Source organism: Rhineura floridana, chromosome 4 (genome assembly GCF_030035675.1).
Source record: "Rhineura floridana isolate rRhiFlo1 chromosome 4, rRhiFlo1.hap2, whole genome shotgun sequence".
NCBI lineage: Eukaryota > Metazoa > Chordata > Lepidosauria > Squamata > Rhineuridae > Rhineura > Rhineura floridana.
Genome location: NC_084483.1, coordinates 147,942,517 through 147,970,465, shown reverse-complemented (window position 1 = coordinate 147,970,465; position 27,949 = coordinate 147,942,517). Strand labels below are relative to the sequence as shown.

Here is a 27,949-nt window from a genome sequence, read left to right as displayed (position 1 = left end):
TTGCTCCCCCCACCCCCAAATTTCCCTGATGTGAAAAATGGGTTAGGAATTTTAATTAAGTGAAATCAAGTAGTTTTTTGCCATTACGGAAATTCAGCATCTTTCAGGGCAAAAGACTCTTGGAAGATGCATTAATTCTGTATAGTTTATTTATAGAATAGTTTAAAATGGTGATGAATTGGCTTTATTAGATGAAGGAAATATTAATAGTGGAAATCTAGGGGCATGAATGTTCCATTGTAAAGCATATCTAATTTTAATTAATGATGAATGTACGTACCTGTACAATTTTGTATATTTGCAGACCTGCACGTTAGTTATAGTCTTGCAAAATCCTACATCGATTGTCTGAAATAAATATTAGTAGTTACAGATTGCTGTTAATATGGCAGGATTTGGACCAAATAATATTGAGCATGAGGAAAGTTCTGTGATTTTGCAAGGCTATTGTAAAACGTCCTTGTGAAGAATGTTAAGTTCAGAGCTGTGTTAGAATACACTTTAGTCTTACTAGAAAAAGCTGTATTATTTACTAGATTAGGAAAAACGGTTATGGACTGTGGGTAAGATATTTTCCCATTCTTAATTAAACTTACAACAGGAAAAACTACCGAAGATATGTTTCAGCCTCAGTCCTATATAAAACAGTCAAAACAGGGATGTGGGAAAATGATGGAGCAAAATGCAGGTAAGTGTTGAGAAGGGCATTGGGTCTTCACCACATGTAGTTTCAGGAAGAACAAAGCTAGTGACTCTTGCTTGATTATTTTTGTTTTGTTTTTTGTTTTGTTTTTTTAAAGTAACTGTCATTGTTTAGATTGTAGCACAACAAATAAAAGCTACAGTCCTACACAATTTTGTGAAAGTTTCAAAACTTGTGCAAAAAATTAATGCACAAGTGTTATAGCTTTTGGAGACCGAAAAACAAATTTTGTTTTATCATTTGCTGTCACTTGGCTGTATTTTACATTTCTCATGCACAAGCCTATAAAGTGAACAAAAGTGTGTGTGCAAAATCTCAGTTTTCATCTCTTCCTCTTCAGAGCACTTTACTTCTTGTCATAAATTCAGTTACTGTTGAAAGCAGGGCTCATCAATTCACTCAAGTACACCTTTTTTGCTACAGATAGCACTCATCGTCATTATTGTTGGAATAACATGTTTGTTAATAGTAACACTACTTTTATTAGGGTTTACAAAACATTTTTGCATGTTTTTGTTTTTTGGCCAGGGCCCAACAGGTCAAAATTACAAGATATGCTTGCTAATTTGAGAGATGTTGATGATCTGCCTGCATTACAGCCATCTGTTGTACCACCCACCAGACCCAGTACTTCACGGCTTATTGAGCAAGAGATCAATAGAACAGATGAAGGTAAGTGTGTGTGTAAGGGGGGCATTAGGGCTGTTGTTTGTTTAAAACAGCGGTGGGGAACCTCTGCCCCCCAGGCCTAATTAGGCCTGCCAGACCTCCCCATTTGATCGGGGAGGGCATTTCAGACAAGCTACACCCTGATATCAGGTGTGGGACAGGTATAAACCTAGCTCAAATGAAAGCAGGCACCATTGATCAGCTAGTTAATGGTGCCTGTAAGGCCCTTGTAAAAACACTGCAAAGTAGTACTTTGAAAAGGGCTTCTCAGGACTCTTGCAGGGAAAAAGGTCACCTAATATCAGGACATGCAGGTGATAGGTGTGCAGCTCCTACCACCTGTCAGATTTGGCCTGTGAGGGTTGGGCAAGATAACAATCTGGCCTGCTTGGCTAAAAAGGTTCCCTGCTTTTAAATTAAAGGAATCTAAATCAGTTAATTTGAGTGTTTGTCAATTATCTGTAAACTTTGTGTATGGGTTCTGGAGCTAGAGGCAGGCATTGCTTTTAAATGATGTATGTTGTGGCAAACATAATCTTAGAAAAAGCATTCCCTTCTATGTGAGAGCAAAGGGAGAATGATAGGATGGAGCTGGCCAGCTGTACTTTCTATAAGTATTTGTATTACAAATACATATGCTATCTACTTCTTTTTAAAAATTTGTTGCCCAGTTATTTGGGGTCATCTTTTTAGTTGATTAAATGTTCTTAATTAATTAGTCTAACTTAAGTAATTGACGGAAAGCTCCACACCTAGTTTGTATAAATTAATATACTAGCATACCCCTTTCTTTGACTATCCCAAGCCTGTTATTACACACAACTGTTTCTGAAGTGGGAAAGCACTCCCTAAGTGTTGCAAAACTGCAAAATTACTACATCCTGAAAATTTTTAGTTTTTAAGCAATTTTTTTCAGGACTTGACAAACTGAAATTACAGAATCAACCCTTAATGCACCTTAGTTATATCTATAGCAGGCATGGGCTGAAGGTAGATCTGGAATGACTGATTAACTCTGGATCATTTAAAGTAGAGTGATCAAGGTGTCCAGCTCCCAGTTGTCTAGCAACGGCAACAAAATGACTCCCTCTTAAATCATGCTGCCTTAATTAAGAAAGCTAGGGATTTAGGGAAGGGAGTGGGCTTGAAGAAAAAAAATGAAGAAGGGTGGGGAGGGAAGTAACCAGGAGTAGATTTTTGTGTGGAAGGTCTGTGAGCTTAGCCAAGTTTTGGTACTCAGAAAAAAATCTTGAGTTCAGAATCATTAATTCTAAGTGTATGTTTCTGCACCTGTCTCCAGTTGGTAGCTCTTGGCGTTTTAGTAAAAAATGAAGTGTATCCTGTAAGCTTGAAGTCTGTCCCCCACCTTGATATAAAAACATCACTGTTCCACTGTAAACAAGCTAAATAATTGGCTTTCATTAACAGGTCTTCCAGGAAAATACCTTTGAGTTTTTAAAGTTTAAGGGACAATTTATACTTGATGGGTATCTCCTGAAGGTACCATTTGTGTAAACCAGCACATCCACATGGGGGCTTTTTGTACAACCACTGCAACTTCAGTTATTGTGATGGCACTTTTCAAGCTGCTGCAGCGGCAGAAGTCACAGCTGATGTGCAAGGCAAGAGTTTATAGAAATAATGCATCCAACTTGAATGCTGCCAGATAGTGTCCCTAAAATCTCCCGAGGCTTTTGCATCCAGTGGTGAACTGGACCCAGCTACCTCTAGCTAAAATTGTTGCCTGGCCAGATTTCTCCATAGAAAATATGCTTTGTCATGTATTTGCTCTTAGTCTGACTAAAGCAGCTTCTTCTGGTTTCATTTTAAGAAATGCATGTAAAGAGCTGGATATACCAAGTGCTGAACACATAATGATCACAGCCCACATGCTTAAAAGATATGCTTTGAAAAGGAAAATGTTACTTAGCAACACTTTGAAGTGTGTGTGTGTGGGATTTCCTCCTTCTACTTGGAACATTTTCTTCCATCCCATTTTGGATTCACTGCTGGAAAGACCTAGGTGCTAGCTTTTCCACTTGATTGCTAGTTGGCTAAATGAATTCCTATGGGTGTTATGACATTTCAGAGTGGTGTCTTGACATTGCTTTTACCATCACACGATTTGGCTGAAGATTACCTCTGATTTTAGAATGGGTATTTGATGTTTAGCAAACCTCTGGAGGGATTTAGGGCTTTTAGGACAAGTGATCTCCTTTTCCTCTTCCCAACAAATTCACAGTTTTTACTCAGTTGCGTTTTCCTAGCATTCAAAATGTACTGTTTTTCTTTTTAGAAAAAGATATTGGGTATGATCCAGCCTTATTTTTACCCCCTTAAATTTCAGTAGAAGAAATTTAAGCAGATGCTAAATTCTTCTACTGAAATCAGTGGGATTATATAGTAACATAAAAACCAGCTAAATCAGGCTAAAAGCCCATGTAGTCCAGCGCTCTGTTCTCACAGTGGCCAACCAGATGCCCCTATGGGGAGCCCATAAGCAGGATCTACAACTATATTCAGAAGGGGTGGTGGCAGAGCATAGCCATTATGGCTAGTAGCTATTCATTGCGTTATCTTCCATGAATTTGTCTAATCCTCTTTAAAGCCATACATGTTGGTAGCCATCACCGCCTATAGTGGGAGTGGATTCCATAGGCTAACTAAGCACTGTGTGAAGAAATTCTTTTTCTGTCCTCTACTTCCAATATTCAGATTCATTGGATGTCCCTGAATTCTAGTATTATGAAAGAGGGTGCCCCTCCTTTAAATATCAGTTCTTTGGAGGCCATGCTTTCCCCCTTAAAAAAAGTGGAAAGGTTTTCCTATGGCTGTCTCCACTGACCCCCAAGCACCAGCACACATATTGGGAAAAGAATTTAATATTAACAGTGCTGCGTTGGATATAGCAGTAGTATTTTGCCAAGAAAATGCAAAAAATTCACCGTCTAGAAATTATTAAAAAAAATTAAATACTTATATTCCTCCCCTTCATTTTAACAAAACATTTGCAAATATTTTCTGAATAAGAAATCATAAAATACAAACAATAAAACACAAAACAGGAGGTGGTTCCAGAAAATCAAACAGGAATAATCAGTACACTGGAGCAGTAATAAAAAACATCAACAGTGCCGTTAATTAAAAATAGTCGTAAAAGGGATTGTTTGAACCTGGCACCTAAAAGTAAGCAAAATTGAGCCACAAGAAAATATAAAACAGATATTAACTATTGTACAACATTAATATGAAGATTTAATTTGGCTTCTTTATACATTTATCTTCAAACAGTTTTTTTTTTGTAGATGTGCTTTGTTATTTATTTATTTATTAAATGTATATTCCTCCAAGAAGGAGCCCAGGGCAGCATACTAAACACTAAAAACACTCTAAAACATGTAAAAAACAGACTTTAAAATATATTAAAACAAAACATATGTAAAAACATATTTTAATTTTATTTAAAAAACTAACTAAACAGAATGGAGAGGATGTTCCATTTTAAGGGTGCCATTACTGAAAAAGTTCTACTAAGGGATGCTTCTAATAGGGTTCATTTTTCTAATGTGCTTTTAGTTTCTATTAGGCTGCAGTCCAATACACACTTACCTGCGAGTAAGTCCCATTGAACCCAACGGAGCTTAATGCTGTGTAGACATGTATTGGATTGCAGCCTTAACCAAGAATAAGTGTGGGTTGTAGGTCTGCTTGTATTCTAATATTAATTAAATTGTTTAAGTAATCTTTTTCAAAATACAAATTTTATCTTGTTACTTTTCATCTTGTGAAAATGTGAGGGTTATGATGGTAAGAGTCAAATCCATACCAGTTAAAGTTTCTTCATAGAATGTAATGAACCAACAGGCCCTGGAAGTCTCTTGCAGAAATATTAGTGCAATTGGTCAAACAATACTGTATTTCCTCTTTTTGTACCTGATTGTTTTGAACAATTCTGAGCAATGTAGCTTCCAAGCGATGTGTATTTAAGAAGTTTATTTTTTACAGACATTGGATCCTGCTAATGCTGCTTCATTAATGTTAACAAAATTTCACTTTGTCTTTTGTAAAGAGGCTACTAAATTGAATTTCCCATTAAATTGCTTATACATAGCTTTTGATTTTTATGGAGCATTTACTTGCTTTTCTTTTAGTGGAAGCGTTAACATTCCCTCCTTCATCTGGAAAATCTTTCATTATGGGAGCAGATGAGGCCCTTGAAAGTGAGCTTGGTCTTGGGGAATTGGCAGGCCTTACAGTAGCCAATGAAGCAGATTCTCTTACATATGATGTAAGTGCTGGTTTGTCATTGTTTATTTATCAAGGGGAAAAATTGTGATGGGGCATAGGAAAATAGGAATCTGCCTTATTATAAGTCAGACAATTGGTCTGTCTAAGCCAGTATTGTCTATGTTGACTGATAGAGGCTCTCAAAAGGTTTCAGACAAGGGTCTTTCCCAGTCCTATCTAGAGATTCAGGGGACTGAACCTGGGACCCTTTTGCATGGAAAGCATGTGCTCTACCATTGAGCTATGGGCCTTTTGATCTACATTATAGGAGTGTTACAAGGACAGACATAAGTAGAGATGGTAAAATATCTTGTAAACAATGCTGGATGAAAACTATTGGTAACATTCACTCACCAGTTTCCTCTAATGCAACATAATGTTGTCCAACACAATCACAGTGGCTGCATTCGCACGTCATGGTGAGCGAGCCTTTCTGGCTTACCATGCTTTACTGTAAATGTCCAGCTTCTCTCCTCCCCTGGTGTAAATGGAAGACAGAAACCAAGAAGCCTTAGCTCCACATTTATATGCAAACCATGGATCATTGTTTGTTGCCTCCTTTCAAACCAGAATCAGCAATTCAGCAACAAACCATATTGGGTAGTCGGGAAGCAGCACACCACATTTCCAGGTTTGAATGAAATGCAAAGCCAAGGCTTCCTAGTTTATATATCTCACTCATACCAAGGAAGAACAATGCAGGAGCGGTGCATGATGCTCAAGAAGCTATGATAAGCCAGAAAGTCTGGCTTACTGTGACACATAAATATGTCCAGTGGTTGCTACTGCCTTCTCTCTCTCATTCTGTTGCTACCTTCATCTGTTTCTTCATTTCCTTTTTCTTTCTCTCTTTCTGCTTTTCTCCCTCTTCTTTTTCTTCCTCCAACCTTCCTTCTTAATTCCTTTCTGTCTCTCAATGAAAATGTTAGGCAGCAATGATAGGATAATTGCAGGTATTTCCTCCCACCTGGCTGGAATTGCCATGCAGAGTATGTAGTGCAACCTGTAGCCAAACCTGACCTCTGCTGTTTAACCACTTGAGTGTAATGGTGTTCCTTCACTTTGCAGTGGGAGGATAACATTGTTTTTCTCTGTCTTAGGTACCAGATAATATGGTTGCTTCTGGCGACCAGACTTTGGGAATTTTGCATTCCTATACATTGGGTAGTTCAGAAAAATCATAATTTTCTCCTTTGGGAGGAAGGGCAGATTATAAATTTAAATTTAAATAAATAAATTCCACATGCAAGATTAATAAAGCATGCAACCATTTAAATATCCTGATAAGAATATGAATGCTTGCATTAATATGGGTGTTCTTACATTTATAACTTAACAATTGCGTTTCATATGTATAGTCTTCATAAAGTCCTACTAATAATGTCTGTGCTGTCTCTTGAAGGATGTTCGTTTATAGGAGAATGTTCTGGTGTTGCAGATATTTTAAAACTGGGTAGCGACTGCTACTCTGAAAATGACACCTAGATGCCTTTTGTCATGCATGGCCAAGATAAATGATTTGTTGATGGCCATTAACTGCATATACCTCTGAAGGCTTTTCAGAGGAACCAAACGTAGCACCTCCCATATGAACCTGTCCACCTGTTGAGGTCATCAGCTGAGACCTTCCTTCACATCCTGCTACTATTGGATATGTGGTTCGTGGTGACTTGAGACAGGGCCTTTTCAGGAGCAGTGCTAAGGCTGTAGAACTTGTTCCTTCTTCATTTGAGCTGTGAAGGCAATTTTATTTTGCTGGGCTTTCAGTTTGTTGTTGTGGTTGTTTATTATTGGTTAATTGTTGTATTATATTTTGTTGAGATACTTTTGCTGCCCTGGGCTTTGCCTTTGGTAGGAACGGCAGGATGATGATGATACTACTACTAATAAAATGTTTTATTATATTTAATATTTTAGTGTAGTCATTTTGTAAGCCACTTTTAAGGCCTTTGGATGGAAAAGTTATATAAATAAAACAATTGTGAGGTATGTTTTAAGGAAGATATAACAATGACACTACCTTGCAGATACTTAAAGAAGCCACTTCTTGTGCATATAGACTAGTGGGGAGGTGAACAGAGGATACATAAACATCTAATAATATATACAGGATTTTATGGGAAGTAAAAGCATTCAGAGTAAAGATAAGTTGAAGAAAAGAGGGGACCAGTAAAATGAGGGGCAGTGTTAGAACCTATATAAGTAGCTTTCAAATTATTCAAAAGATATGCTGAGTATTTTAAAAAGAGAATATCTGCTCCCTTGAGGTTATATCTCATGTTGTTTTGCAGGCTACACTATTTTTTATTTTTTTTATCTTTATTACATTTACGTCCCACTTTCCACCAATGAGCTCAAGGTGGCTTACATGGTTCTCCCCCCTCTTCTTTTTATCCTCACAACAGCCCAGTGAGGTAGGTTAGGCTGAGAGACTGTGACTGGCCCAAGGTCACCCAGAAAGTTTCATGGTTGAGTGGGGATTTGAACTTTGGTCTACCAGTACAGGTTGTACAGCTCTTGTTGCTATTTTTTATTGTTGCCTCCAATAGCTGGTGAGTTAACTTTAATAGGAAAAAACAATTCCATCTTCATTTTACCTTGTTAGATTTTCTAGCACAAAGTCCTAACTTTGCATTTGTCAACAGAAAAGTGAAATGTATTGTCTGTTTTGATTTCTTTCCCCCTTCCATTGCCTAAACTGAAGGGTTTGTTTTGTTTCTGTACAACAGATAGCAAACAATAAAGATGCCCTGAGGAAGACTTGGAATCCCAAGTTTACCTTGAGGAGTCACTTTGATGGAATAAGAGGTCTTGCTTTCCATCCAGTTGAACCAGTGTTAATTACAGCATCTGAAGACCATACATTAAAAATGTGGAATTTTCAGAAAACTTCTCCAGCAAAAAAGTAAGATTGTGATTGTTAAAAGATACATGGAGATTAAATCTGTAGGCTACTCATTGTAGAAACATAGTAGCAATAGAATGACCAGATTAGGACTGATTAAACATATCCTGGAATAATCTACTGACTCAGTTATGGGGTTGAACAATATTGTTTCTCTTCCAGAATACATGCCAATTGAGATTTCAGCTTTGTAAAGTCAAGTCTTATAAATTACATGGCTGTATGTGTATATGTATTTGTGTATAATACATGCTTATACAGAAGAAAATAAAGATCCTAGGAGTGTTTAAAGTATGTCCAGTTGCCAAAGTAAGAAAAATGAACTTCACCATAGCCTTCAGTATTCTCCTATACCTTAAGAGTATTGGAAATCATCCGTTGGTATTTGCAGCAACTAAAAAAATAGCCTGGTAGAAGTTATCATAACAAGAACTGGTTAGTTCTTTGACTGTTCATTAGATTTGCAGAAGTCATATTTTCTGTGTGGTTGGCTACTGAAATTAATTTTGAGAGCACTCCTGCTGATAATTTCAGAGTCATTTTGCACACTTTGGTGATTATGATTTGTCCAAAGACACTTTGCAGAACAAGAAATGGCTGCACATTGGACTTAAAGCTTATCAAAACGGGGCAGTGGGGAGTCAGGAGCTGTTAGTGGGCATATAGAAGTAAAAATATTTAAAAGCTTTCTGTGAGTTTAAGGCAACCTGGAAGTTAACTCTTTCATGTCTTAACAGATGTTTTTCAGTGGCTCATGTCCTTTGAACCTGTGATTCTCCTTTTTATTTTTGTTTAGGAGTGCCTCTCTTGATGTGGAACCTATATACACTTTCAGGGCACATAAGTAAGTAAATGTTAAGGAACCTCTTTTTATTATTAGAGAATATAACTGCAATGCCTGACAAAGTTGTCCTTTTATGGGATAAACTATGTGTTGACTCAGCCCATGAAATAGTCGTGTGGTTTCTTCATCTTGTGCTCACCACTCATCTCATATGCTTCTGAACTGCTTCTTCCAAAAGGCAGGGGTCATAAAAGCTACAGTCTGTTGATATGATGGTGCAATCTGAGCTGCAGCTTAGCCTGTGGTCAGGCAGATTGCATTAGCCTTTATTGATCCTAGCCCTTTGCTCTTTCTGTTGTGTAGTGCCAATATTTTGCCATGTACTATACAGAGCACAGAGAAGACACTTCTTTACCAAGAGGGCTTAGCTGTTTTAGCCCTTTGGTTAGGGGGGGGGGTGATCAAAAGAAAGAAACAACTGGATTGTTTAGCATCCATGTGGAAGTTGGAGAAAACTAAGGAGAAGTGACAGAAAAGAAACAAGGGACATGGTCCCTCTCAGCAGAGAAGTAGGTTTTGGGGAGAGTACTTGGGACAGGAATAGAGAACCTCTGGCGCTCCATATGCTATTGAACTGCAACTCCTCTCAGCCTAAGTCAGCAGAGCCCAGGGTCAGGAATGATGGGACTTGTAGTCCCCTGCCTTAGGAGTTCTCCTTTACGAACAGAGATAAGACAGGTGTTGGAACGGCTTGTGCACATTTCCAATGCACAGAGAAAAATATGTACATAGATAATTTTTATTGCATGCCTGTATATGCTTGTGTGGCATTGATTGGGTTGGAATACATAAAGAGGCCCGGAGATCAACAACTAGATCTAGGGCCTTCTCGGTGGTGGCCCCCGAACTATGGAATGCCCTCCCAGACGAGATACGCCTGGCGCCTTCTTTGTTATCTTTTCGGCGCCAGGTAAAAACCTACCTTTTCGCCCAGGCTTTTTAAACATTTTACATTTAATTTTAAACCTAATATGGATTTTAATTTATAAACTCAATGGCAATTCTATTTCGGATTTTTATCATGTTTAATGTTTTTATAATTGTATTGTATTTTTCACACTTGCTCATATTTTAATTGTGATTTTATTTGTTGTACACCGCCCTGAGAGCTTTCTGCTATAGGGCGGTCTAGAAATGTAAATAAATAATAAATAAATAATACAAGCTGCCATTAGAAATAAAACTCACTAAATCAGTATTGTTTTGACATGCTTCCTCCTACAGCAGTCCAGTGCTTTGTGTGGTAATGAGTAATACTGGTGAGCAGTGTTATAGTGGGGGAACTGATGGCCTCATCCAGGGTTGGAATACTACAAACCCAAATATTGACCCTTATGATTCCTATGGTACGTGTTCCTTCTTTTGGCAAGCTCCATTTTTTTTCCACATCAAAAATGCATGACAGCTTGTTGAATGCAGTGTATCTCAATACGAAATAAGGAAAAAATGATATATTAAGAAACAAAATGCAACAGGAAACTGGTGAAACAGAAATGCCAGAGAAGAGATGATGTGAGATAATTGTGTCATTTGGAAGCAACATTGGCTTAGGGTCTTATAAACAGGAAAAATATATGGAAGGATGTCATGATATGTTTGTTTTGGGGAGGGGATGAGTCAGCGATCAATGTCATCAAGAATGTTGCCATTAAGGGAAAACTAGAGGATTTTTAAACAGATACTGACATTAGAACATCTTAACAGCGCACAAAAATTCTGAAGTATTTTTTTAAAACACTTGATTTTATCTTAACGTGTAACTTTTTTCACAGATCCTTCTGTCTTAAGAGGTGCATTTGTAGGCCACACAGATGCAGTGTGGGGTTTGGTTTACAGTGGAACACACCAGCGCTTGCTCTCTTGTTCAGCAGATGGCACTATACGTTTATGGAAAGCTTTGGAGAGTGCTCCAGCTCTGAATATATTTAATGATAATCAAGGTATTTAATAAATCTTCTGAGTTGTAGCATCATTTTAATTATCAGTGTTTCTGTTTAAAACCAGACTGTGATATAATTATGTAATACAGATAGATTGTTTATAGTATACAGTTGAATATTGATAGTAGATTCCCAGCATCACTACACTGAAGCTTGCTGGGAAAAGATGCAATTCCTCTAGCCATTAAAATTAGAGTTTACTGTTTGTGTTTACACTTCTAAGGATGAGAATCAAAACCACACTTGCCTTTTGCATTTGTTTTGAAGGATGTGTGTACACACAATCTTACAGTTATTTATAGTAGCAACTGTTACTAGAAAATGTCTGCTGATTTTCTTTTTTTTAATCATTTATTTGGGGCCATGTGAAAGATTCATTTTATAGCAATAATGCAATAGTAAGTTCTATAGCAATTTACTATATTTAAATCTTGCAATTTTTCTCTTAATTGAAGTGAGAATCCTGTGTCTTTTCTTGATAGAGATTGTAGTAATATAGCCTGTTCCTGTAAAATCTACTGAAGGTAGTTTGCTTTGTTTCCAGAAATTGTAATTACTGGCATTGTAAAAAAAAATGCTGGATTGTAAAAAAATGCAGGCTACTGTAATGAGGTTTCAGACAGGTAGAAATAGGAGGAAATTGTAGCTGCTGCTAATTGCTTGTGTATTATGTGGTCTCAGTGTTCAATATACAAGCTGCTTATTCTGGACTAATCCTATCATTCTGTGGCACTGCTCCATAGTACACTGCTTAGAGTTTGGTGATTAAGCAATTTATAAATCTTCCTTAAGATCAAATCAAATAAATAGTAGGCAGTCTGAAAATTGCACAAGTACTTTTAGGATTGCAGTTTACACAGTGGAAACCATTAAAAACTTTTTGACCATTAGATTCTAGGATACCCACGTTAGCAGTGTGCCTCACATGGACCTTGTAGAAGGACTGGTATACCTAGAGCGCCTCTGCCTTCCCATCGCTTTTGTAGTTGCCCACGCCTTATTAGCCCATATGATCCTTGTGGTACATTACTCAGTCAGTATAATAGCTCTTGATGCTTTGCCCTTTTCTTCTTCTTCTTACATATGGGCACTGATACATCTCCAGTTAGAGCAGATGCTGATACCTATGTAAGTGTAACTTTGGTTTGAGGATTAATGGTGCAGTACTGAATGAAACAGATTTCTAATATTCCAACATTCATACACCTGTGTAGTGGGTCATATTTCTTGCTTTTACCAACTTGCTGAAAAATTTGAAGTGGTTGCTTGATTAGCAACACTAAAATGAATGAATGTGGATGCTTTCAGGCAATAGCTAATAGACTAAATTTGCTATTCTTCCTGACACTATTCTGCTTTTGTAGAGTTGGGGATTCCATCTTCTGTGGACCTTGTGAGCAGTGACCCAAGCCACATGGTAGTATCGTTTGGCAGTGGGCATACAAGCATTTTTAATATGGAAACAAGACAACGTGTTCTTACTTTGGAGTCCAACGTAGATAATAGTATGTATCCAAAGGGTGGGGCAGGGTGTTGGGGGGAGAGAATATTTCAGGGGTTTTGTTTTGTTTTGTTTTGTTTGAGAAGGGGGTTGGTGGTTACTCATCCAATACATTGAATTAGCATTTTACGGTGCAAGTAGATTGAGTAGGCTGAACACAATATTTTGGATCATGAAAGTGTTTTTGCACCAGATTGGGTTACAAAACCATTAGTCTTTCCAGTAGCTTATGTGACTTACGATTTGTTCTGAGTTGACTACGTTTGTGTTTGTTTATTCCTTTAGCAGTCAGCACTTCTTGCCAAATAAACAAAGTAATCAGCCATCCAACTCTTCCAATTAGTATTACAGCCCATGAGGATAGACACATCAAATTCTATGACAATAACACAGGTAAGCATTATCTTCCCCTGGTGTGTCATACTGCAATAATATCATGAAATTGTCTGAAGTCTTAACATCTCATTATTAGGGGGTATATCTTGAAATTGAGATTTGAAAGTTCTCTGGGTTGTAAAACAGACTAGTGGATTAAAGACCTATTGGCTGTGCGAAGGAAGCACAACATTTGCATTACGGTTTAACATCCCACCCAGGAAATCCCTGATACTTGTCTTTGACACAAAAAGTAGATGATCCACAGGATCATGGGGGAGATTTATGCATCCCAGACTTCCATACTGCAAAGACAGGATTGCTGTCAAAGCTTATGGATGCGTTTTTGTGTGTGCATCTTTCTAATAATCTGTTAGGGGAGAATACACTATATCATATTCTAAAACTAGGCACAGTATTAATGAACTCTGTTACTCAACCCTTTAAAATCAGTCCAGGTGTTTCCTTTATAGCTTGGCAAAGGATCAGTAGTAAGAGTTAATACAAGCAACTTTGTTAAACCTGAGCCACTAGATAGCCTGAGTCTTGCGGCTTGCAAAAGCTCATATCTAAGCTGCCTACGAATTCAGACTATGCTTTCCATGAGTCGAGCTGCCTTTGTTTTGATGTAGCGATCTGAGCTCAGGTGGGTTTTGTTTTGCACTTAAATAACAACAACAAAAGAGTACATATGAATGATTAACATACTGTATTAATTATGAAGGGAGCACTTGTATAAATCTCTACTTTACCCTTTACAATATATAAAAGTAGCACCAAAGGCAGGATTGCATCTTCGCTTCCATTTATTTTAAAGGGGAATATTGCAAAATATATTTGCATGGATTCAGCACAAGTGATGGATGATATTTATATATTTTGTCCCTGGTTATGTGAGAATCCACCCTTGGCCCTTCTACAGTTTAACTTCTATTGATTATAATGTTATTTAGGACAGAGATTCCCAAGATATGTGCCAGGGTACACTAGTCTGCAGTAGAGGTGCTGAAATGTGCCTTGGAAAAAGTCATGCACTCTGATGGATGTATCTGCCTCTTATGCATTAGAATAGTGTGACCCCATGCATTGTTAATTTTCCTACCTCCATTCCTACATGAACAGTAACATCATGAAACAGTGAATAAGGGTGCACTGAGATTCCCTGATGCAGCCTGCAGAAGGAACTCCCAGAAGCAGAACCACTGCCCAGAAACAAGCTGTTCCATTCCTGATTGACTGGGCAAAGGAGGAAAGTGGGATGTGTAGGGGTGGCAATCTGTGTGGCAGTTGTAAGGAGGATGTCTGCTTATTTCTGTCAGGGCTATTTTGAGTGTAAAAGTGAACAATGCTTTCACGTTCTTAATCTAGGAAAAAAACCCTGTACTTCAGATATCCAGTTTGGAAAGCAGAGCGCTAGGAAATAACACTGAAGGTGAAACTGAACAGCACAGTGATTACTTGCCAAAGGGAGAGGGAAGATAGACTATGCTCAAACTCTTAAGATCTTCTGTCTTGATGAGAATAATTAGGTGGTATACTTAATCTAATCTCCTTGGAATAAATGTAATCTTGCATAATCTCTGCTAAAGCTCTGTATTGCATTAATTTATGACAAGTTACTAAAAAACAAATTTTATCTTTAATTACAAAGGGAAATTGATCCATTCCATGGTTGCCCATTTGGATGCAGTTACTAGTTTAGCTGTTGATCCTAATGGCTTGTACTTGATGTCTGGCAGTAAGTACATCCCACATTCATTCTTGAACTATATTAATAACTTTAATGTAACTCCAAATCTAAATGTATATCCCCCTTTGTCTAACCTAGGCCATGACTGTTCGATACGCTTATGGAATCTTGAAAGCAAGACCTGCATTCAAGAATTTACAGCTCATCGCAAAAAACATGATGAATCTATTCATGATGTGGCATTCCACCCCTCAAAATGTTACATTGCCAGTGCAGGAGCAGATGCGCTTGCTAAAGTCTTTGTATGATGCAAAATCTCTCTTCCTTTTTAGCTGCCATGTATATACAACAAGCTGTACAAAACACAAGGGCAAGAGCCTTCTCTTTCTGCCCTTTAATTCAGTGAATGTTAGAAAATGGACTAGGGTTTTCTTTTCTTTCTTCTTTCTTTCATTTCTTTGAGGGTGCTCTTTTCTAAATTAAAGGGTTGTTTTGGGATACATGAGCTCAGCTAGTGCTGAGAGCTGGGAAACTATCTGTTTCAAATGGTCCATAGAAGAACCATTTTTTTATTTTTGATGGTGTCAGTATTTGTCCAGGCCGGCCTTGGGCAAAATGTGATCCTCTGTAAACAATATGTGCGATACAGAGTGGTCAGTAAGGAAGTTAAAGACTCAGTTTCACAGGGTACAAGTAAATACAAGCTTTTCTGTCTGTTTACTTCAAGAATTTTATCCACGTATTTCTGTAAAATAACCCCAAATTTGGTGATTAATGTAACACTTGGAAATATCAGATAAATATTATACCTTCTCCTTTTTTAAGTATTGTACGGTTGGATGATGTACAGAAAGCACTACTTGATTTAGTGTTAGCCTGCTGGCTCTTAGATTAAGCAGACTGGGTTTAAACGTCAAATATTTAAAAACAATAATGCAGTTAATACATTTACCTAAATAAACTGTATTAAAGCAGATACATGAAATGCATAAAAATGTATGTTTTATTTTAAATCTTTGGAAGAATTTGGTAGCAAGTGACTGGAACTGCAGTTTAACCATTAATCCAGCTTCATGTAATGTAGTAGTCATCTGTTTACAACAGGGATGAGGCTCACTTAGTTCAAATGCTGATGACTTCCATTTGCAGTAGAGCTCAGTAAAATTAAGAACCTCTTTTTCAGCTAAACAAGAAATGATAACTATGTAGGATTTAATAGGTTTTACTGTTGAAATGCATGTCAACTGCATCCTAACAATTTTCATTATCTTGAATAAACCTGCCCTGCTATCACTCCTCATCTTATTCATGCATAGGAGTGGCTTTCCTGTGGTGCAGTCCTTTGCTGCCAAGAAGTAAGAGTGTGTGTGAGAGAGAAATGTGTGTCTGTGTAGTGTGTAGTTAATCAACCATGTGGGTGGGGACTGCCCAGAGGAGCTTTTTCACTTGATATTTGCCCTCCCACTAGGTGATGATTGGGTGGAAAAGAGTGTGCAGCCGGCCATGATGGTTGTTTAATTCACAAACTCCACAGCAGCAGAAAGCAGCATCCATGCTCTGTGTGCATGCGTGCGTAGAGCAGCCTTCACCAACCTTGTGCCCTCCAAATGTTTTGAACTACAATTCCCATCTGCCCCAGCCAGTACAACTGGTTGGAACTGGTTTTTAGATGAATTTGGAGTTCATAAAGATATGCCACCTTTTTTGATGGACCTATTTATGCTACCACAAATTTGGAGAAGGAACAATTCTTATCCATTCATTCTCAGTGTTTGTGTTATCTTCTGTAGGTTTGAAGATACTGAGTTCTCCTTTTGGTACTAAAATGTGTGACATATCTATTTGTAGATGTTACTGCTCATTTCCCTTAAATGCAAAGAAGATGTTTAGTCCAAAAAAAATAAATATCTCAAAATACTTAGCATTTATTAAACCCTGATTTTGAGTCAAAGCAAAAAGTCCAACTGCTGCATAAAAAAACATTTATCTATATGTGACTTCTGTGTACGTATCCCTTGATCTCTCTGTGACCTGTTTTTAAAGGATATTGCATAGATTTATTTAGAAACACAAATGTTGTGTATATTGTGTGTGTACATATATATATAGATATACATAGAGAGAGATTGTAAACAGTATGTATTAAATGTGTCTTAAGGGAAGATTCTATGGGTAATTTTAATGTTTTAGTATCAAAAGTTCTCCAGATTTTGTTGAGTACAAAGGATAAAAAGTATGGTTATTGTGCTTTTTTGCTTAAGCAATATAATACATAGTTGCTGATGTTTAAATTGCTGTACATACAACCAATAGACCAGCATGCTTGTTTTTGAGACTCCCCATTTGATTAAATTATGAATGTAAGAAAATTGCTATTCCAATGTGGATTGGAAGATGTTCCATCCTGCTTAGTGAATTCTTGGTCCAAGTGAAGTGACTTTTAAAATAAGTGAATAGCTAGAGGCTGAGGTGCCTTTTGACAAACAAAATGTAGCCTTACCATGAGGTTGTGGGCTCTGTATTTGTGCTCTTCTCCAGACTGTGTGTAAGTGTCTGTCAATCTTCTGCTTACGTACTATAGACTGCATTGTACTGTGCATGAGTATTATAACAAATTCTTTAAGATGGCATCTTCAGTTAGAGATGAAAAAATCCTGTTCTAACTTTAACTAACCTGTTCTATTTGCCTGCCAGTACTGGGTTGCACTTCCTCGGTGGATTTATCAGCATTTGGATTAGACTGGTTAGCCTTCAGACCACTTTTTTTTTCTTTTTTTTCTACCACCCTATTGCAGATGGCCAAGTGAACTGCCTTTATTGGAATGTATTGTGGTAAAGATCATGGCCAGTAATATAAAATCCTGTGGGTTTGATTTCTGAGCAGCTGTTGAACATATGCCTGTTATGTGATGGTGTGATCATTGAATGATGAATCTGTATACGTGAGCTTACTTTTAGAAGAAACTTGTGAACCAGCATTGCACTTGTGCCTACTCTGACTTGTTAAAAGAACACACCATAGCATACTTCTCCTTTGTAAACAAGGAGAGAACATTTGAAACTTCCATTTGTTGTCTTTTAACAAATCATACTTTTCTGTTTTGTCCAAATATGAGAAACATTGGTTTGTGCAAACCATTGATGCTTTTCAGATCCATCTTTGGATGAAATGAGAAACTACGGTTTGTTATAAACCACAAACAGGTGCTTGAATTATTCTCTTGTGTGTCATGGGGGCAAGAGTAACATTGCATACACCCAAGGCTCAGTACAGCACATTCTCATAAGAAACCATAGTTAGTTTTGTTTGAATGCAGCCGTAGACTTGACTGTGTGTGTATTATGTGGATTAGGATGGCTAAACTGCCCCTCCAGATGTTGTTGGACTACAACTCCTATCTTCCCTGACTTGGTCTTATGGCTGGTGCTGATGGGAGTTGGGAGCCCACCAACATCTAGAGGGGCGCAGATTTAGATGCAGTGGAAAATGTATGAAAATACTGAAATTTAAGGATGTAAGAGGAAATCTACACAGACAGAAAAAGTATGGAATCGTACTGATTTTAAGTTTTGGAGATTCAATGTATTGCCCTAAGTCAGATACCTTTTTCTAATTGTTCAGTCATATTAAAGATTAAACTGCTTGTTAATTTCCTGTTATATTAAGACAAATCTTACACAGTTTACCATTAGGCCATTGTGAACCTAAGCACCACTTTGGACCTCTGTTTAGAATCTGCATAGCAATGAAATTGGCAGGCTGTAGCTTAGAAGATACTTCAAGAAGGTATATATTGATCTAAATAACAATTGAACATGGTATTGGCTAATTCAGTAGGCTCTCTGAAGAAAAGGTGGTTTTAAAAGCCAGAATCTGCTGCAACATAGTTAATGCCAGAATATTGTAACATTTAAATATGGCGAAATAAGTTTGTAATGCATAGCCTGATAAACGTACATTGTAGCTAATCCACAAATTTGCTTTCTGCTCTTTGTGTATTGGACCCACATTGAAATATACAGAGGGCGTAAATGATTCAAAATTGCATTTAGATTCTGAGTGGATGAGGAAGATCTTTCAATTAAAACTAACTTAATGTTGAGTTTTGCAGGTTATTTGTCCCAGTACCAGAGCATTAAGTGTAGATAACTTGGAGAGCTTCTTGCCAAGTTGAACATATCAGTTGTCTGCATGGATAACTTGTTGAAAACGAACCAGATTATATAAGGAATATTGGTAGGTTTCAAACTCACAGCAATTTGTTCTTCTATCTTGAATGGGTGTTCTAATGTAATTTGAATACTAGATGGATGCCTTCCAAAATACTTCCTGCAATAGTCAGGTGTTCATGATAAACACAGGTTTCAGTGCCACTGCATCTGTGCCTTTATATAGAGAGACAGGATAGCTTTTGAAACCAGAAAAAATATGTAACATCTTGTAAATTAACTGTTGGAATTAACTGAAAGAGTCTCTTGTACTGTATTCTTAGCTTTCTGAAATTCTGGAACTGAAAACACAAAGTAACAACAATATTTCACAGTAATGTGTGCTGGTTTGATTTACCAACAGCATTTCTGCTGAAGTGAAAGGAAGCGACATAATACTGCCTTGTCTGTCTTACTGACAAAACCCAGCCAATTGGGAGGTATGTCAGAGATCCAAAGCCAGGATTTTGGGGTTAAATCTGGATCTGCTGTTCTATGCAACTCTGAATCTAACCCTTTGTATTTCGACTAAAAACTTGTATTAATCTTTGCAGATTGTTGAGTATCTTACTAGTTTGTTTCCCCTTCTTTTAATAGGCTAGTTTGGATTTGGCATGTGCTGATGAGTTAAACCTTTTTGTACATGTCTCCATGTTAGATGTGGACAAAATTACTAGGTCACCAGTTGCTCTGGTTTTCTGGCAGTGTTGCCTGCCTGCCTGCCTTCTAAACACTGGGGAAACTTGAATTTAAATGTTTTATTTTTACTGCTTTTTCTTTAAAAATGTATGTATTTTAGTCCCATTCTCATCTTTAAAGTAGAGGCAGCAAGTGGTAGCTTGGAAGTACAAGGTGTGATTTTCATTCTTGACCAGTTAACTGTGCCTTGTTTCTGTTCCTTAAATGCAGTTGAACTGACATTGAAACAAATTCCAAAAACGGATGTAGAAACACATCCCTAAAATGAAAATAGAGTTAGGCATCCTCCTACATCTGAATAATGTTTTGTTTGTGAGAGATATTCCAACTGGTTCCAAATTCAGATCATCACATTTGAAGCTTTCATTATGTGAGAAATAACAGTAGGTGGGGGGCGGGTGTAATATGAATAGGCTACAAAATAAATGTGTGGACTGGATTAACAGATAGCTACTATCCATTTTCTGATGCATGAATGGATACCTGCACCACAAAGTGGCTGGTTGCTCAGTTTAGTTAATCTTCCCAAGAAACATCATATTCACCAGTCTACATGGTTTCTGTATTTATCATGGGTAATAAGTTTCATATAGTGTACTGTACAACCTAGTACAGAACCTCCTGTAGTAAAGGGTGGGAGGAAATTCATCAGTGAGCATGTGAAAGTATTTTTTAACTAAATATAATCAGTTTTTTTGCTTGTGTATAGAAATGTAGCTTTGGTGGAATAGATCTACAGTGTAATCCTGTGCATGTTTACTCAGAAGTAAGCCCTGTTGTGTTCAAAGAGGCTTACTTCCAAGTCAGTATATATAGGGTTGCAGCCTTGGTATTGAAGTATATGGAAGTTTTAAAGCAGGTGCGGAGAGCATATGGCCCTCCAGATGTTGCTGAGTTACATCTCCCATCATCCCTGGTCATTGAGCCAAAGGCTCTCCATACCTTTAAAGGTACCATGTGATAACACTGATTTGTCTAAGTGTTGACTAAAATAAGTTATCTTGGGTGTGCATCAGTGTTGGCTGTTGTTTTCATCAAATTAGGAAGATCAAGCATTAACAGGAAAAGCAATGATGTAAAAGTACAGTTTAGGCATACAATTTCAACCACAAAAAGGCTGTTCATCACCAAATGATACTCAAGGGCTGTTCCTTTACTTTGAGAAACCATTATTTAATCATCAAATATTTCAAAAAAATCATTAGAAGCAGAGTAATATTTAAGGACATGCAATATTTTACCATTTTTTCTCAGATAAGATGTAGAAGTATAGCAACTATGATTCATTTTTTTTATCTTTAAGACCAAACCATATTTAAAAGTAAATGGCAGCAAACTGTTTGTGGAACACCTTGAATAAACTTGACTTTGAACTGGAGAAACTTCTCATTATTGAGGAGGCAATTGATGCAATATTGAGGTACTATTGAAGGCAATTGGACTGGATAGTTGGAGGGTGAATTTCTGCGTACAGTACCTGCATTCTGTTTTGAGTAAAAATCAAATGGACCTTCCTGAAGTAACACTATATACAGAGCAGCTTTACTAAATATTACTGCAGCAAATAAATGTCCTTTGTACTATGTATTTATGTAAATTGGGTGCTAATAAATACTATTTTTCAACATCTTTGTGTGTGTGTTCAACATGTATATTGAAGTTTGAGGAAGCACTCTGAAAATACAAGAGATCAAATGAAAAAAAACCATTATGTCATCATTTGCTCAACAGATTTATGGATTATGTGTTTGCTTATAAAATCATAGGTAGTTGTGTTGGCCCACGAGAAGAAAATCAAAAGCCAGAGTAGGGCAAAACCAAATAATTTTGTTTTTATGGTTTTATACTATTTTACTGGTTTTAGTTATATTTTTGTTTTAATTATTTTTTATTTTTATGCTGCTAGAGATTTAGTGGTTTATTGGTACTAATTAAAATTTATTAAAGTAATAAGCATTTGAGTTCTTCAGAATTCTTTAGGGTGGGTATTAGGCAAAACAGGGGAACTAGGGCAAGACATTTGGGTACTAAGGTTGCGATCCAATACACACTTGGGAATAAGTCCCAGTGAACTCGATGGAGCTTATGTCTGAGTAGACATGTATGGGATTGCAGTCTGAGATGATGAAAAATCTGCAGTTTCTAATAGTCAAGAATGGAGGTGTTAGACAAACTACATTAATTAAGACTCTGCTAAGTACAACACATTGCAGGTTGTACCAATGGCTGCTGAAGGGAAGCATCAAATGACAGTTCTCCCTTTTTGAAACAACAACATGGCTTTTGAACATGTTCTGCATATTCACAAGAGAAGACAGTATAAAATAATATGAAAAGTAGACAAAATTCTATTGAAATTTGAATTTGAATCTGAAATTGGTTGATAAAACAGGATAGATGGCTGCTTGTAACTTGCCTGAGCCATCAACACATCTTGACAGCATGTAAGAATTCCTTTGGTTGTTCTGTATTGCAATTTTAAAAATCAGGAGATTTTGCACAGATTATGAAATGCAAACAACATACAGGATTCCTGTTGTTTTTTTAAATGATGTGTAGAACCCTGTGTGTTTTTTCTTAAAAGCCTGAGGTATGTAAAGTCCAGATTGTCCCGTCCATCCTGATTCTTGATAGAAATAAGCTGACATAGACCTTTGTCTCCTCTCCCCTCCATTTTAGTATTATGAAACCTACAACCCCTACCATGACCCTCTTTTTATTTCCATGGATGTACAAGCCACAATGAGAGCCAGTGTGGTGTAGTGGTTAAGGTGTTGGACTACGACCTGGGAGACCAGGGTTCGAATCCCCACACAGCCATGAAGCTCACTGGGTGACCTTGGGCCAGTCACTGCCTCTCAGCCTCATGAAAACCCTATCCATAGGGTTGCCATAAGTCGGAATCGACTTGAAGGCAGTACATTTACATTTACAAGCCACAATTGTTGGTAAATTCAGCCTCTGGTGCCTAAGGGCGTGTTTATTGGGTGTTTACTTAGGATAGGTGTGGGACACCTTTGGCTCTCCAGATGCTGCTGAACTTCAACTCTCATCATCCTTGGCCATTAGTCATGCTGGCTGGGAGTTGTAGTTCAGCAACATCTGGAGGGCCAAAGGTTCCCAGCCCTGACTTATGAGGACAACCCTTGTTCTTGTAGACATGGTTCACCTTTGCATGTATATCATTATTTCTCTACACTTGATTACTGGCAGCTGGAAGGCCTGTCCATCATTGTGTTAGAAGTGATATGAGGAAATATGTAAGTTCTGTCTGGTGGCCTGTTCACACACATACAAGTCAGCATATAATGCTGCCATCTTGCATGTGAACTGCAATACACCTAGTTCTTCATTTCCAGACAGACTTGAGATTCCATCTCTGCACCTCCTCGAAATTGTTTCTTGGTTTTATGGAAGTTTTTTCTTCAAAACAAGTGAAATCTAATACATATTTTTGTAACTTTTATTGGAAAAGGTTCATCAACATTAAAAAAAAACCTTTAAAGTAGGTGCTTTTCTTTGTTTTCAAACAAAAGGAGCTTTTCTTTGTTTTCAAGTATACAAGTGCCACAGGGGAAAAAATAAAACAGGTTTACAAACTCATTTTATCCATAACACCTTTACAAAGATGTTTTAGTATTCAGATGAATTATTTGCATCTTCATTGCAGCAGATGTATGAACTGACTTTTTCAGAAAGAGAGCTGAGGAATATAATGGTGACAAAAGATAACATTCTAGGTCTTAACAAATTAAAAATCACCAGGCCTGGAAGGTATCCGTCCAAGAGTTCATTTAAAAAACCTCAGATGTGAACTTGCTGATCTTCTAACAATATGGAACTTGTCCCTAAGAGGCCTCTGTACCTGAGAAATGGCCCATGCAACATTTTTTAAAATGGAATCAAGGAAATTCAGGCCAGTAAGCTTAACATCCGTTCTAGAAAAACTAGTGAAAAGTATTATGAATGATAAAATTATCACGTATATATAGGACTCACTGAAGAATAATAAACATAGCTTCTGTAAAGGCTAAGTACTCTCAACAAGCATATGGATAGGGGTGATCCAGCAGACACTGTACTTGGACTTTTAAAAAGCTTTTACAAAATCACTCTTCAAAGACTCCTGCGTAAACGTCATGGGATAAAAAGATGAGCTCTCTTACAGATTGATAACTGGTTAAAGAACAGGAAGCAGAGAGTAGGAATAAATGTCTATTTGACAGTCTTTGCAACACACCAGACCTGTTTCAGGACTAATTAGCTGAAAAACTATTCTCGTGTTTCAGTGTAAGTGCTAATAGCTGTATTTTAAAATTAAGAGGGTGTGGGTTTTTTGGGTGGTGGGCACTATTCCAAACAATATCTCGCATTAACTGGGTCCTTTATTTTTGAAAGTTGTTGCAAACATAAAGTCAGCAGAGGACGTCTTTTAGTTTGATGCTGATGACAGATAATAAAAATCTGACCCATGAGATATAGAATAAATAAAACATTGCCACTGAGGCTTTTTGTAATGCATACCAACACCAACTTTCTTCGCGTCAGTAAAAACTGCAGGCTCCCTCCTAGTTTGAGCATTGATTTTAGAATTTATTATTTTATTTATTATTTATTATTTTATTTATACCCCACCCTTGCAGCAGGAGCCCAGGGCGGCAATCAGAATCTGAAGAGATGCAAGGTACCTAACTTTTCAGGGCATGTGATGTCATTGAACTAGGAATGTGAGAAGCTGCTCTCTGGGCCTGTTTATGAAGGCAGGAAGGAAGTTGGTAGTAAGCATATATATCATTTACTGTCTCACCCCTTTGGTGCCAGGTTACAGACAGTCTGTCTGGCATACATTACAACCAATTTCAGGAAAGCACTGTGATATGTCATTAAACAATCTGTAAGCTTCAATTTGCCCAGAACTATTCTTTAAACACTTCTACCTGTGCTATAATTTGCAACAAAGCAAAATACTCAAGGTGGGCTGGCCAAGGTTGCAGTTGTGTGCAGCTGGTGTAAATGCCACACTCCATTATTGTTAACTGTTACTGATTTTTTTTCTAGAACCAAATCCTGACTCCAAATTCTCATCTGCTTCACTTGTTGTAGTATTGTTCTTTGCTTGCTTCCTATCCTCAGGTGTCTGCCAACAATTCTAATTAAAGGTCAGCATCCAAAGTGCTGTGCAATATTTGAAAGCCATCTGTAGGCTAGCCACTTACTCACCTCTCCATCACTGAAGAATGCCACCTCTAGCACACTCATTAACTCTAGTGCATATGGGTTATAACCTTAGAACTATGTTTCTCCTATTCTGTGTGGAAGTTAAGTCCAAACTACAGGTTTGAGTCAAGTGATTTATCTAACCAAGGGTTGTAGCCATCTCCTCTATTAAATCAGTTTTGAAACCAACAGGAAAGAAAGAAACAAAGAAATGGATCAGTCTGCACCCATTATTGCCATGCATGGAGAATAGAGCTGAAATTGGCTCTTAGCCACAGATTCCTTTCAGCCTCCTGGCTGGCATCCCTTGCCTAGTGTTCTGGCTTCTCTCATGTAATATTCAGCGATGCAGAGTTTACTGGAGAATGCTGATGTTATCAGTTTCGTGGTTGCGAATTAAACTCCATACAAATATTCTGGATGATCTTAGGAACAAATCTGTAGAGGCTGTCAAACTCATCCACAAAGAAGGAGTGTTCTTTATCGGGGTCAGTTGCAATGGCTTCCAGCTCATCTTGGGCAGCCCATGCGATTCCTACTGAATAGGCTATGACTCCTGAAGTGAAAAACATTAGTGCATAATGGGTAAATGCCTTACTTGAAAACAATATTGCATTCAAATTAATATTTTAATATGCCCATAATATGCAAAACAAAATATCAGTTTCTGTTCAAAAGAAGGTGAGGTTTGCTTTTTCTTTCCCATTTGCAGTTGTGACAAACAGCTTGGATTTTCTATGTTAATCTCAGTGCAGAATGAATGAATGAATCTTTATTTTTACTCCGCCCTTTTCCAAAACTGGAACTCAGGGCGGCTTACAAATAAAAACTACACATAAGTAGAAAAACATACAAAAATATACAATTAAAATAGAATTAAACTATTCATGACATTAAAACCATGAAACATACACTTAAGATACTAAGACAATTTAAAAAATTAAGAATAGGACCATAGAACAATACAACAGACCTTATGAGGCCCTATCTTAAACATCTTCTAGTCCAAAAGCCTGTCGGAATAAAAAAGTATTTGCCTGCCAGCAGAAGGATAGCAAGGAAGGGGCCATTCGTGCTTCCCTAGGAAGAGAGTTCCAGAACCTGGGGGCAGCCACCGAAAAGGTCCTATCTCGCGTCCCCACCAATTGCACTTGCGAAGGTGTTGGGACTGAGAGAAGGGCCTCTCCTGAGGATCTCAACGCCCGGGCAGGCTCATATGGAGAGATACGGTCTGACAAATAGCCTGGACCTGAGCCAGCGCTTTGAATTGTGACCGGAAACAAACTGGCAGCCAGTGGAGCTGTCGTAACAAGGGGGTTGTATGGTCCCTGTAACCAGCCCCAGTTAGCACTCTGGCTGCAGCTCTTTGTACCAGTTTAAGTTTCCGAACAGTCTTCAAAGGCAGCCCCGCATAAAGCGCGTTACAGTAATCTAAACGGGATGTAACTAAGGCATGCATCACTGTAGTCAAATCAGGCGCCTCCAGATTTACTGTCTACACTAGACCCTGAGTCAGCTAAACACATTATTGGGCAACGTATCAAAGATATAGACCTTCAATACTCTATGTCCAGTGCCTGTAAATCCTGTTCACCTATGCATCTAGGCTTGAGCTTCCCATTCCCTAACCATGCTGCTTACCTGGAAAATTTGACCATCCGGAAATATCGGTACCTTTTTTCCAGAGCTAGATTTAATTGTCTCCCATCTGCGATATTGGAGGGCCGCTTTCAAGGTATTCCTTATGAGAAATGTGTTTGTCCCTGTACGTCTGTCGATGTTGAAACAATAGCCCATTTTTTTTCGCCTGTAACTTTTATAATGCCAAACGCTCCAGATTTATCTTTCCTATTATCAAAGGCTTCCCAGGTAGATCTACAGATAGGTATCTGAAATACCTAATGTCTGATACAGACAAGTCAATCTCAAGAGTCAGTTGCAAAGTTTTTAAATTCAGTACAGAGTTTACGTAAGAAGGATACTTTTTAAATTCATTTGTTTTAGGATAAAGCCATCTTATATTACCACACTGAATTGCTATATTTGTTTTACCTTGTTTGTTCAATCAGTTGTATATTGGGTCTGTGACCGCATAATAAAATTTGATTTGATTTGAGTGCATTTTACCAGCTTCGGCTGGTAAGACAGCTGCAGTTGTTTCTGGATCGGGATAGTCTTACCATTGATGCCCATGCACTGGTAATCTCCAGGCTGCCTTACTGTAATGTGCTGTATGCAGGGTTGCCCTTGAGGTTGGTCTGGAAGCTGCAGCTGGTGCAAAACCAGTTGTGTGACTGCACACTGGGGACAGGGTATTGCCAACATGTCACCCCACTGCTGAAAGAATTGCACTGGCTGCCCATTAGCTACCGGGCTAAGTTCAAGATTCTGGTTTTGGTGTACAAAGCCCTATGCAGCTTGGAACCAGGATACCTGAAATATCATCTTTCTCCTTATATACCCAGTTGATCTCCACTCTCTGTAGGTGAGGGCCTACTGCAGACACCATCTTATCAGGAGGTCCAGTCTGCACAACATAGGAAGAGGACCTTTAGTGTAGTGGTACCTACCCTTTGGAATGGAAGGGGAATGGAAGATTGGTCCCAGGTTATGGTCTGAAGGCACATGAGGTTAGCTCCCTGCTGAAACTAAGCAGGGTCAGGTCTGGTCAGTGCCTGGATGGGAGACTGCCTGGGAACCATATGTAAGCCGCCTTGGGTTTCTATCATGAAAAGAAAGGCGGGGTATAAATGTAATAAATAATTCCCTCCCTTTAAATATTAGACAGGTGCCATCTCTTATCTTTTAGGTGCCTACTAAAGACATTCCTCTTTCAACAAGCCTTTTAAGCAGAGACCATATCCCAGTCTGCATCTGTGTTCGAATTTCTTTTTATGATTTTTTAATGCT

At 37.9% G+C, this 27,949-nt stretch overlaps 2 protein-coding genes across 5 annotated transcripts in view; one reads left to right on the top strand and one right to left on the bottom strand.

The window, feature by feature from the left end:
- Positions 1 to 21,447, top strand: part of STRN (striatin) — a 72,435-nt gene extending 50,988 nt beyond the window's left edge. For 2 of the 4 annotated variants that reach the window (XM_061624708.1, XM_061624711.1), the window contains exons 9-19: positions 602 to 688; positions 1,232 to 1,375; positions 5,524 to 5,660; positions 8,389 to 8,564; positions 9,361 to 9,408; positions 10,633 to 10,754; positions 11,181 to 11,348; positions 12,713 to 12,853; positions 13,135 to 13,242; positions 14,876 to 14,962; positions 15,053 to 21,447. In XM_061624708.1, coding sequence (XP_061480692.1) covers positions 602 to 688; positions 1,232 to 1,375; positions 5,524 to 5,660; positions 8,389 to 8,564; positions 9,361 to 9,408; positions 10,633 to 10,754; positions 11,181 to 11,348; positions 12,713 to 12,853; positions 13,135 to 13,242; positions 14,876 to 14,962; positions 15,053 to 15,222 — 1,388 coding nt within the window. In that variant the 3' untranslated portion in view covers positions 15,223 to 21,447. The remainder of the gene's footprint in view (positions 1 to 601; positions 689 to 1,231; positions 1,376 to 5,523; positions 5,661 to 8,388; positions 8,565 to 9,360; positions 9,409 to 10,632; positions 10,755 to 11,180; positions 11,349 to 12,712; positions 12,854 to 13,134; positions 13,243 to 14,875; positions 14,963 to 15,052) is intronic. The other 2 variants (XM_061624710.1, XM_061624709.1) reach the window with 1 other exon arrangement.
- Positions 21,448 to 23,907: 2,460 nt separating this feature from the next.
- Positions 23,908 to 27,949, bottom strand: part of VIT (vitrin) — a 79,628-nt gene continuing 75,586 nt past the window's right edge. Inside the window, exon 14 of the mRNA XM_061626408.1 lies at positions 23,908 to 25,595. Within this exon, the coding sequence (XP_061482392.1) occupies positions 25,417 to 25,595 (179 nt within the window). The 3' untranslated portion in view covers positions 23,908 to 25,416. The remainder of the gene's footprint in view (positions 25,596 to 27,949) is intronic.